Source organism: Bactrocera tryoni, chromosome 5 (genome assembly GCF_016617805.1).
Source record: "Bactrocera tryoni isolate S06 chromosome 5, CSIRO_BtryS06_freeze2, whole genome shotgun sequence".
Classification (NCBI taxonomy): domain Eukaryota; kingdom Metazoa; phylum Arthropoda; class Insecta; order Diptera; family Tephritidae; genus Bactrocera; species Bactrocera tryoni.
In genome coordinates, this window is record NC_052503.1 from 55351855 (window position 1) to 55364578 (window position 12724).

General features: G+C 35.1%; 1 protein-coding gene across 2 annotated transcripts in view; it reads left to right on the forward strand.

The window, feature by feature from the left end:
* LOC120776812 (1-acylglycerol-3-phosphate O-acyltransferase Pnpla3) overlaps positions 1-7437 on the forward strand; it is a 32689-nt gene extending 25252 nt beyond the window's left edge. The window contains exons 4-9 of one of the 2 annotated variants that reach the window (XM_040107815.1): positions 1617-1725; positions 1791-1879; positions 3083-3194; positions 3255-3399; positions 3655-3841; positions 6355-6443. In XM_040107815.1, coding sequence (XP_039963749.1) covers positions 1617-1725; positions 1791-1879; positions 3083-3194; positions 3255-3399; positions 3655-3701 — 502 coding nt within the window. In that variant the 3' untranslated portion in view covers positions 3702-3841; positions 6355-6443. Of the gene's footprint in view, positions 1-1616; positions 1726-1790; positions 1880-3082; positions 3195-3254; positions 3400-3654; positions 3842-6354; positions 6675-6847 lie in introns of those variants that run through there. The other variant, XM_040107814.1, reaches the window with a different exon arrangement.
* Positions 7438-12724: the final 5287 nt, after the last annotated feature.

Sequence of the window (12724 nt, forward strand, 5' to 3'; positions counted from 1 at the left end):
CTGGAGTAATTCGTGGAACAAATTCACACATTTAAAAAAACACTATAGTATATTCAATATTATTTATACTTCCACTTAATTTTGCTAAGATATATACGGTATAAATCCAACAGGAAGTTTGAAATTCATATATAATTCTTATTAATACTTTTATATACATACATATGTATGTATGTATATGGGCCATGGAATGTTTTTATCCAGGTTTAGTATTACGGCATGCAATTACCAGAAATAGAGGCCTTCTGAATTTAATTAAGAAACCTCATATATTGACCAAAATTTAAGGTATAAAGTGAAGCAGATATTTTAAAATCCGTGTATTAGATATATGAGAACTATTGTAAATTCCCGTTTAAAAGCGTTTTGTGGGCGTGGAAGTAGTCCTATCTGAAATACCCACCTCCTTTGGGTGTCAACAACGATATGTAGCCAGTTTCATCAAGACATTTCTGTTTTAATCAAGTTTTTTCTAGCACGGACAGACGGTCAACCAGATTTCAATTCGTCTCGTATCTCGATTAATTTTAGGCGATACAAACTATCGTTAGATGAACAGACCAATTATTATACTCTGTAGCAACATGATGCGAAAGTATGCAAATATTCGCTGCACCATTATGAACATTTGTATTTAAACTTTTAATATTTTTATACTTCAAATGTAATATATGTATATTATTATTTTTTTAATTTTGTATTTGGTCATTTAATTCTAGAACAGTGAAGCAGCTTCCAAAGCCATTTGGGAAGACATTTACAAGCGCTTAACATAAAGTAAAAGTTTCACGAGTAAAATTTAGTAAAATTGTTTACTTATAAACTAGTTAATTGCAAGTAAATTTAATATAAATATTATACTTTAATAAACGAAAATATCGAAAACAATTACAGGTGTGTAATATTTACATAGTTAATTAAAATTGTAAAGTTATTTCGATTATTTACGCATTTCCTTTATTTCTTTAATTGATTTTTTTATTCGTATTTGTTCAATAAAAATTAAATTAAGTAATTAATAATTAAACAATTTTAACATATTTTGAAATTCGTATGAACTATTTTGGTTAACATTATCATATTAGAATACTTCCACTTCATACTTTTATTTGGCTTTTCTAAAATAACTAATTTAATCGCGTTTATTGAAACTACATTTAAAATATGTATGTATTTGGGCGTCCATTGTCCACTGTCATTATTTATGTATGTATCTTGTTTACATTTAACATATTTGAGAAATAAGGATAAGCTATTAAGTGAGTATATTAAGTATTTGAGTTCTAGATAGGTTTGCCAAAGATCGTTCAAAAAATAATCAATAAAATACGTTCAAGTGCTGCAAAGTTGTGCAAGGGTGTAAAAACATGAAATTTTGCTAAAGAAAATGTATAACGAAAATGTAAGTTACAGAGACCGTTATATAAATTTTATTAGCTTACCAAATTGGCTTGGAAACTTCACTTCTGCTTAACTATTCTTTCAAATTATTTGAATTGTCGTAATCTGCAAGAGCAAAATAAAATAACTAATAAATTGTTATTTCACAATTTATCAACCATATCACTTTTGTTTCCACTATGTATGCACTCTCTACTTTTGTCTTCGCTTCATAGGATAACTACACTCACACCAAAATTAGGCAAACACATTCGCGGCAGGATAGATAATATTTTAAGAAGATTAATTGAAACTGTACAAACCCACATTATAAGCAAATTCACAGTAAGTTAAATTTGTTATTAATTTCTACTGGGGTAACATCACTTAAATTGTTTTCCTCTAAATAGATCTGTGAACCGCCACACTTTGATACGACGGGTTTACTGCATTCGAAACGTCTATACGGACCAAGGGTATCAATATTAGTTGATGAATGGTAAGTTTTTCAAAAACATATTTATCTATCTATATATATAACAAGTAACGAAGGACTAAGTTCGGGTTTAACCGAACATTTCACCTTCAGGTGTTCTCAAAACTTCATATTAAAAAATTTTGGGAAAAAATTCAACATTCAATGCCAAAGAGATATATCTGACATAAATGTGATTTTGATGTGCAAAACGGTATAAGGCCAACCGGAGGTTTGAAAATCCTTTATTAGGTAAATGGGACATTGACACGATTTTACATATCTGTCTTTAGCATTACTACATATGTATTAATGAGTTTAGTGAGGTACCTCCCGTACCGTTAACAATATATAAGGAGCAAAGTCAACCGGATGTTTGAAAATACTGATGTTAGTTATATGAGTTATAGGCTAGTGCAAATTTTCACACGATTTTAACTATTTTAGGAACAGAGTTGCAATATTAATTAAGATCATATTGACTGTGGGGTATAAAGTCAAACGGAATTTCGAAAATCATTATATTAGGTATATGGGAAGTAAAAGAAACATTGATCCGATTTGCCTCGTTTTTGACACATAAACATACTATTATCAGGAAAGGATTATCTTCGAATTTCAATAATATATTTCACTGTGGGGTCCACATTTACGGAATTGTGGGCTAGAATAGTTACGGTCCGATTTTGGCAATTTTAAACCTGAGATAGCATACCTTGAAGGAAATATTCGCACAAATTTGTATCTCGATTTTTGTAAACAAAAAACGTTTTGTCGTCGAAAATGTCTTCGGAAATATTCTGAAAGTACCTATTTAGACTGAGATGTATAATGGAGAAATGGTCCTGTTACAGCAAGCCATTATTCAGAAGTCTACCGTTTCCCATTTAATTTTTGTTTAGATTTTGAAAATACAATCCCCTGGATTCCCATACTTGCAATAAAGCGTTCGTCTTTATTTGTAAATAATATCTACATGGTATTGAATAGTTGTTATAATAGTTATAGTATACACAGCACACGGGTGGTCCGATCTACCAATTGTATTATTTATACTCCTAAAATTTGACAGTAATAGTAAAAATTTTCGGAAGACGCTTTATCATAAAATATAAAATTCTCTTTTTTTAAGTTTATTCCGTATGAAGCTACAATTTCATTAATTTTAAGTTAAGCTGTATAAATTTTTTTTATATAGTGTATAATAAAGTTATGATTTTTTTCCAGTGGTGCTCCTTCAATAGAAGGAGATGTGGACAACTATGAACATGTTCTCAAAGTAACTACCCATAACGATGCGCTTTATGCTTATTATTATACCGACGATCTTACAAATAAAGTAAGCAATTTGCTAAAAATATTACAGTATGAAATTTTCATTAAAATATCTATCCTACAGGTCAAAGTTACAGAAATATTTGAAATTGACGAAGAAGAAAAACTTGCGGTTGATCCGAAACTATTCGAAGGCATTGTTGAAGATCATCCAAACCCTCGTCAGCATCACCATAATGTTGTTAGTGAATGGAACGGAGTAGAATCTGGTAAGAGCAACAAATAGTGCATATATAACCTATATCTGAAGTTCATTAACGACGTATAAAATGGCAAAACGCTCATAAAAAATAGGTTAACTTAATATTTCCATCAACATTATGAATTTTAGTTTTTAACTTATATGGAACTTCAGATCGAATTACTAATGATACAAATGTCATATTCCCGAAATCATCGCTTTCAATATATCATCGCTTATAATATAAGATTACTTCATTATTGTTGCATTTTTTCTTTTACAGTACAAGTTATACCCAGCATACCTGAAAGTCGTCAAGATATTTTTTAAAAGAAACGATTACGATACCAAAATTATTAAAGTTACGCTGACAATATATTGATCAAACATATTGTTTACAGTATTAGATAATACATGATGGACAGAGATAAATTGGCTACCAAATGACAGATTTTGCTAAAAGCTGAAACGTTTGTATTTTCTTTGAACTTGAAGTTGTTTTGTTATCGTTTGTAATTGGTACTCGTACTAACTGTTTGCATTTGTAGAAAGTATATAATCATTATTAGTTATGTTGAAAACTAAAGTATATATATTTTCACTCAGTTTGTCTTTATCGTCTATCATCTTTCCAATCAAATTGCGAACTACTATTATTGTAAATCAGCTACTTTACTGATTTACGAGTATATTTGTATCTAAGGCCTAAAGTCTAGTGCATCTGATCGATTTTCAATACCCAATGTGTGAGGCACTTGAAGAAACTTGTGCTAAAAGTGGTTACAATCTAATATTTATGAATAAAATATTTTTCAGATATATTTAATTGAAATTCAAAATGAAAATGTTTTGTGGGAAATATGTTTGTAACAAGCTCATTTTTAACAAGTAAGGAAAGGCTAAGTTCGGCTGTAACCGAACATTTTATATTATTGCAACTTGCAAGGTTCATTCGGTTTGCGTGTTTGTGTAACAATTTTTGCGTGTGTTTATGTACATACATATATAACCCCCTAACTCGATAACTCGATTAGTTTTATACTATGTTCGGACCGACATTGAAAACATTTTGAAAACACATTTGTATGTTGTGGAATCTAAGTCGTTCGGACCGACAATGTGTGTTTTCGATGAGTTTTCCCTGACAACTATCAATAGCGACATTCTCTTGCTCTTGCAAGATTGCACGATGACACAAAATGCAAAAATCCTTTACCGAAATATGCAAGGCCAAGAGAGCACCCATTGCAGAATGTAGTGATATATGACGGCATGAAAATAAACACCGGTTTTGGTCTGACATATTTTACAGCCATTGCAAATAATTTTCTGCGTGTGTTTGTTGTTGTGCCGTTGCACCAAGAGAAAAATTCTGCAATTTCTGCACCGTGCAAGGTTTTGCAAGAGCAAGAGAATCCTCCTAATATGAGAATATTAAATGACAGCTATTTTTGTATATGGAATGTAAACAAATATTGAGTGACAATTTAGGGCCGGCAAAATATGTCTTCCAAAAACATTGATTAAACTAGACCAGGCACCAATTATAATGAGTGGAATGTAAGTTTTCAAGTAGTTTTTAGCGAAAACTGTGTTTTCGTTTGACAGATTTTATATGGACGAAAACTAAAGTTTTCGTGCGAAAACCAGTTTTTCCCACGAAATGTTTTCGTTGTCGGTCCGAACATAGTATTAGGTGATGCAAACAACCGTTAGGTAAACAAATTATTATACTCTGTAGCAACAAATATTAAAGACCATGGTTGCCTTTTTATTTCGGGCAAAAACAAATTTTAATCAACGAATATTGCTTTATTATTTTTCAAAATATTCTCCATTAAGATATATGAATGTACATCTTTGCATGCATTTGAACTAATTGTCGAAGCAATTTTTCCACCCTGATTCAGATATCTCCCAAACATCCATACTGAACGCACCAACTTCCCCTTCAGTTGTCGTTGACCTCCTAAATTTTTTCGTACGGGATAAAAGAGAAGTCATTACCACTCAGAATTTATTGGAAACAAGTTTTGTTGTATTCAGCTCATCTTGAAACATCTATACAGTCGACTGCTGTTTACTTTCGGGCTCATACGCGCAAATCCAGGATTCACGATGCCATAATCGTGTTTCGAATAAGCGTTGTCGTATTTTTTTTAACATTTCTTTCGATTAATCGATACGAGCCTTTATTTTTGAATGATTGACAAATTATGTGGAGTCCACCGTGAACAAATTTTTTTACAGTCAAATATTCATGCAATATTGAATGTATGCTAGTCCCACTAATGTCTATAATTGTCTATATCTCACGATAGGTTACAAGTAGGTCAGTAGTTTCCGGAAAAACAACTGATTTTGAACGACCATCTTGGAATTTGTTTTTGAGTGATCTAAGACCACGATTGACCATCACCACACTATCGATAAACAATGGTCCTTGATAGAACGTCATTGTCAAAAATAGAATTATGTACATCTTTTCACTCTCGATGAGTTAATTCTCGTCGAAAGTTATAAAAAATAATCCGGCGAAAGTGTTCGAGATTTAATTCCATTTTTTGGTAGAGAAGAATATTTTATGTTACTGTAAACAGCAAAAATAGCGCTGGTATGTCAAAACGTTCTGATTATGCATACCATTTAAAATGTCAAATTTTACGATCAGAATGTGAGGTTCCAGAGAAACCTATTCAATTAATGGAAATAAAAAACACTGAATTGTGAAAACATCTGCAAGTACTTAGTTTTGAGCTTCTACGAAATATTCATAGAAACCTACACACATTGGGTATAACTCGACTGAACCAGTTTGCTTCTATTTTGTTTGCATATTTGCCCAGTCCATTCATTAAGTAGAATTAATTGTAGAATTGATCCGTATATTTCGCACATAACTCATAACAAATTCATAAACAATCATTCAGTTCGCAAAACTATACATTTATATATCTACAATTGTATATTATTATTTCCATAGCCTTTTATATTGATGAATATGCGTCTAACCAAAGGCCTTTCGAACGAGACATTAAACGAAAAACTCATATAAGCACTGACACTGGATACGAGAATGAAGACGAATATGCGATCATTAACGAGAATGACATTGCCAAAGAAATCGAATATGAGGTATTCAGCGACCCAGAAGTTGATCACTACTTTGGCATACAACAACAAAGAAATAATAGAGATGGAAAAAGAGACTTCTCTAATGCTAATATATTTACATAATAAATTTGTGGAAACACCCTTTTTGGAAACGGAAAATTTAAAATCCTATAATTTAAAAATTGGATCGTTAGTATTTTTTAATTTATTATAAATAATACTACTAAATATAAGATTTGTATGTGAGTAAGTGTTATAACTCTTTAGTTTACGGTTTTTATTTATTAAATTCGAAGCAATATGGTAGACTGTCAAAAATCATTAATGTAAAGTATTCGTTTTGTATTTTTATGTTATAATAGGTGAAGGTGTCGTACGTGCGCAACTATCGGGACCTGATAATTTATAATAACTTGCGGATTTTTGACACAATATTACCTCGATGATTAATAATCGAAACAGTTTAACACTTTGCATTAATTACTTTGAGAGTTTACTATTATTTTGCTATTTTGGGTAGAAGACCAACTTGATTTTAAATATGAATAATTAAGAAAATGTAATAGCAATTAATAAATTAGGTTATTACCTAAAATTCGATGTATTCAATCTAGCAAAGATAAGGGCGATTGCCTATTGACTATATGAATACTCTTTATTTTGAGTATTAACCTTTCGATGTCTCATTTGATCAGATTATTTAACTATCTATTATTTCAGAAATTAAGTGATGTGTTTTTAATTTAAGTACTCGAGATATATGAATTATATTAAGAAAATGTCAAAAATATTTTAAAAGTTACATGTATGTACATGCCAGTTTTCTAAAAAATATATATATTTATTTAAAGCAATGAGGTAAAATTTATCGCTGTCCTATACATTTAAAAAAATTAAAAATATAATAATAAAAATAAAATATTGGAATTGTAAAAAATTCCGGAAAAGCATATAATTACTGTTGATCCCCTAGCATAATTGAACCCCGTTCATTGGTTTCCCCGCATAATCGCTTAAAAATATGTGTTATTGAAACAAAATTTACCTTTAATTTCCCCCGGTTAATTATTTTAGTTAAAAATAATAATCTGGCATGCCCCATCTAAAGCCTCCGTAAGTTCTTGAATACAATAAAGCAGCTTGAAACATATTTTTTTAAGAGAGCAATATAACAAATGATTTAAAGAATATGAAAGTACATGATATTTCAATATTGAACAATATACAAAAAATACAGATTTGAATTCAAGTGCTGCATATGTACATATATATACACTATAATATGAACTGTTATTGTTCCATAAATTTATTTTATTTATTTTTGATTTTTTAATACAATGATGTCCATATACATATATATGTACCTATAAATGCGTGCAACTAATTAACATTGGCATGCTTCTTCTTCTTATTAATTGGCGCAGACACCGCTTACGCGATTATAGCCGAGTTAACAACCGCGCGCCAGTCGTTGACGTGGCGCCAATTGGATATTCCAAGCGAAGCCAGGTCCTTCTCCATTTGGTCCTTCCAACGGAGTGGAGGTCTTCCTCTGCTGCCCCCGGCGGGTACTGCGTCGAATACTTTCAGAGCTGGAGTGTTTTCGTCCATCCGGCTGAACTATGTCAAAGGACCATAAATCTTTCGCAGAACTTTTCTCTCGAAAACTCGCAACGTCGACTCATCCGTTGTTGACATCGCCCAAGCCTCTGCACCATATAGCAGGACGGGAATTATGAGTGACTTATAGAGTTTGGTTTTTGTTTGTCGAGAGAGGACTTTGCTTCTCAATTGCCTACTCAGTCCGAAGTAGCCCCAGTTGGCAATAGTTATTCTGCGTTGGATTTCTAGGCTGACATTGTTGGTGGTGTTTACGCTGGTTCCAAGATAGACGAAATTATCTACAACTTCAATGTTATGACTGTCAACAGTGACGTGAGTGCCAAGTCGTGAGTGCGACGACTGTTTGTTTGATGACAGCAGATATTTCGTCTTGCCCTCGTTCACTGCCAGACCCTTTTCTTTTGCTTCCTTGTCCAGCCTGGAGAAAGCAGAACTAACGGCGCGGGTGTTGAAGCCGATGATATCAATATCATCGGCATACACCAGGAGTTGTACACTCTTATAGAAGAGGGTACCTTCTCTATTTAGTTCTGCACCTCGAACTATTTTCTCCAGAAGCAGGTTGAAAAAGTCGCACGATAGGGAATAGCCTTGTCTGAAACCTCGTTTGGTATCGAACGGCTCGGAGAAGTCTTTCCCGATTCTGACGGAGCTTTTGGTGCTGCTCAACGTCAGCATTGGCATGCTCCTATAAATATTTTGCACCTATTTGTAAAATACTGAGGGAATAAAAGTACTGTTAAAATTAACTTATTTTACGTAAAACTATTTCCCCTGAAATTTGTCAAGGGGAATTTTATAAATTTTTTAAAATTTTAAAAATTTCCTATTCTGTTCGTATATTTCCTTTTTTTTCATATTAAGATGATTTATGCAAAGCTTTTACTATATTTTGATTAAAAGTCACAAAATTTAATAATTTTTGTGAAAAAAGTATGATCAAAAGGAATTATTGTGCTGAAGATGGGAGAATGGTAAGTTATATGATGAAATCGCAAAACCGCTCAATATCCCGAAAGAGATGGTGTTTAATGCAATCAGATTCCGCATAAAACTGCTAAGAGGAATTAAAGCATCGATTTTTAGGCAAAATGAGTATGCAATAGCCGTAGATACTATGTATTAGGTGATTGCGAGAAGCAATAGTGTGTGGACGGATACGACACTTGACAATAAATTAATAAAAGAGGTGTTAGTTAAATTCTTTTGTTGAAAACAATTGGAGACTGTTTCCCACGGTATAAGACTCAACAAGCAAAGTAGTTTTCAATGCTAATCGCTGTTCCGTCTCGATATCAAAGCCGAAATAACAACAAAATTTATAACATTAGAAATTATGCATGTCATTTTATTAAAATTGTTTCCACTATTATTTAAATTTTTTTTCATTCTCTATTAGCTATCGACAGATCTTTTGACATTTCTTATTTTTTACAAATGTTCAAAAATGGCTGCTGATCAATACTAAATAAGAATCCAAAAGATACATATGTATATTATTGGGTCGTTCACTAAGTAATTTCGTTTTTTAAAGCTGCAAAAGCTTTTGGCGAGTCATTAAACTTGTATGAGGTTTCGCATTATCCTGGTGGAGCACTACAACTCATTGCTCAATTTGTCCAGCTGATCACAATACACCTCAGAAATAATTGTGGTACGGTCAGGCAAAAACTCCAAATAAACGATCCCTTGAAAATCCAACCAAACAGACAACATAATACTTTTTTGTGACTGCAGGCCATCGAAATGGTTTGAGCTTGTTCATTCTTTTTAGACCATGATCTCTTGCGCTTGACATTTTTGTAAACAACCTACTTTTCATCGTCAGTAACAATGCGCCTCAAAAATGGATCCCTTCTTTGCCGTTTGATAAGCAAATCTCATTCTGTAAGAACATACTTATGTATGTAGCGTAACGCTAATTGACTCATCTTGACGATACAATAACAGCATCTACTTATTGCAACATTTTATGTTATGTGTTAAGGATTACGATTTAAGGGCATGCACCAGGGTTATCCGGTCCGGGAGGAAGGTTCCGCTGCCCAGCTGGTTGAAGTCCTCGTTAGAGTAAAGTCTGATATCATCGCCGTCCAAGAAGCGCAATGGACGAGACAAGGACTGAGGCGATTAGTCCGTGTAGTATTTACTACAGTGGAAATATAAAGAAGCACAAAATCGGCGAGGGATTTGTTGTGGAGACGCCGAGAACTGGCATTCATCTCGGTGGATGAACGTCCACAATCCGTATCAAAGCGAAGCTTTTCAACATTTCTTCTATGAGCGCTCCTATGAGAGCTGCTCCCGCCACGATGCCAAAATCGTGCTTGGCGACTTTAACGACAGGCTGGGCAAAAAAAGTATCTTTTGCACAAAGGTCGATAAATTCGGTCTCCATGATGAAATATCCCCAAAGGGGTTGAGGCTCGACTTCGTCGGGTCCCGAAATTTGGTTATTTGTAGTATTGGATTTCTTCTTTACTGGCGTAGACACCGCTTACGCGATTATAGCCGAGTTAAAAACAGCGCGCCAGTCGTTTCTTCTTTTCGCTACGTGGCGCCAATTGGAGATTCCAAGCGAAGCCAAGTCGTTCACTCCCCGACCCATTTGTTTACTTGTCCAATCTGGAGAAAGAAGAACTATCGGAGCGGGTGTTGAGGCCAATGATATCAATATCATCGGCATACAGAAGCAGTTGTACACTTTTATAAAAAATTGTACCTGCTCGATTAAGTTCTGCAGCTCGAATTATTTTCTCCAGCAGCAGATTGAAGAAGTCGCACGATAGGGAGTCGACTTGTCTGAATCCTCAGTGGTATCGAACGGTTCGGAGAGGTCCTTCCCGTTCCCGGCGGAGCTTTTGGTGTTGCTCAACGTCAGTTTACACAGCCGTATTAGTTTTGCGGGGATACCAAATTCAGACATCGCGGCATAAAGGCAGCTCGTTTTCGTGCTGTGGAAAGCAGTTTTGAAATCGACGAAGAAGTTGTGTGCGTCGATTCTCTTTTCACGCGTCTTTTTAAAGATTTGGCGCATATGAACATCTGGTTGGTTGTGGATTTGCCAGGTCTAAAGCCACACTGATAAGGACCAATCAGTTTCGGTTGCAGCTTTACGTAAGGAGTTTGAAATGCCGTCCCACAGTTCCCTTATACCGAGTTGTTGACGTGCGCTCTCAGAGAGCAGGAGTGCAAGTCGAGTAGAAAATCGTTCGGCTGTCTGTTGTGATTGCAGCTTCTCTACGTCGAACCTTCCTTGTGTTTGTTGACGTGCGTTTTTTGCTGCACAGAGGCGGGTGCGAATCTTGACTGCAACAAGGTAGTGGTCCGAGTCGATGTTAGGACCTCGGAGTGTACGCACATCTAAAACACTGGAGACGTGTCTTCCGTTTATCACAACATGATCGATCTGGATAGTGGTTTTTCGATCCGGACGCAGCCAGGTGGCTTGATGAATTTTCTTATGCTAGAATCTAGTACTAGAGATAACCATATTTCGGGCCCCGGCGAAGTCGATCAGCCTCAACCCACTTGGGGATGTTTTATCGTGGAGACTGAATTTACCGACCGTAGTGCCAAAGATACCTTCCTTGCCCACCCTGGAGTTAAAGTCACCAAGCACGATTTTGATATTGTGGCAGGGTAGCTCTCATAGGTGCGCTCCAAGCGCTTATAGAAGGCATCTTTGGTCGCATCGTCCTTCTCTTCCGTGGTGGCTGGGCACAAATCAGCGATATGTTGAAGAACCTCGCTTTGTTGTGGAATCTAGCAAGACGTTCATCCACTGGGGTGAATGACAGTACTAGGGGACGGAGATTTATATGGATACGGTAGTAAATGCCGCAAGGACCTACTCGCCTCAATCCTTGTCCCGTCCATCGCATTGCTTGGACGGCGGTGATGTCAGCCTTCACTCTAACGAGGACATCAACCAGCTTGGCAGCGGCACCTTCCCAATTAAGGGACCGAAAATTTCAGGTGCATGCACTCAAATCGGAATCCTTAACTTGTTTGCCATGATCGTCATCAAAAGAGAGGTCTCTCATCCGATGCTGGTTGTTATTTTTCATCGCCTTCTCACTTTAGTTCGCCTTCAAACGGATGTTCTTAGGCTACCCAGAGGATACTTGGTCAAAGACCGGAAGTCGTGAGCTGCTTGAGCCATATGTAAAAGAATCGTTTCTGGCCACTCCCAAGTGAATGACGATCAGAGAACTTCAGAGCTCAAAAATAACTGTCGACCGTTTCTCGTTGTCTGCAAATAAGTGTCTCTCCTGACTCTTTACGAAAAGACTCAGAGAGCAACCGTTTTATGGGTTAAGTTAAGTTGTGAAATATTTGTTTCAGACAGTGTCAGAAAGCAAAAAAGATCCTGTTTCTGCAAAACTTATCAAAATTTATGCTGACATCGAAAACTTCGACGTAACATTTGGTCGCTTGCCATTAAATTCAAATAGTATATTGGAATTTTTTAATGATTTGCAGCTTAAGATTCCGCATATATGTAAGTGCACTAGCGCAGGTTGTGCTGGCTACACCTGCAACGCAAGTGTCCGTCGAACGGGCATTCTCAGCCCTACACTTTATATTAAGTGAACGAAGAAGTTCGATTAGTG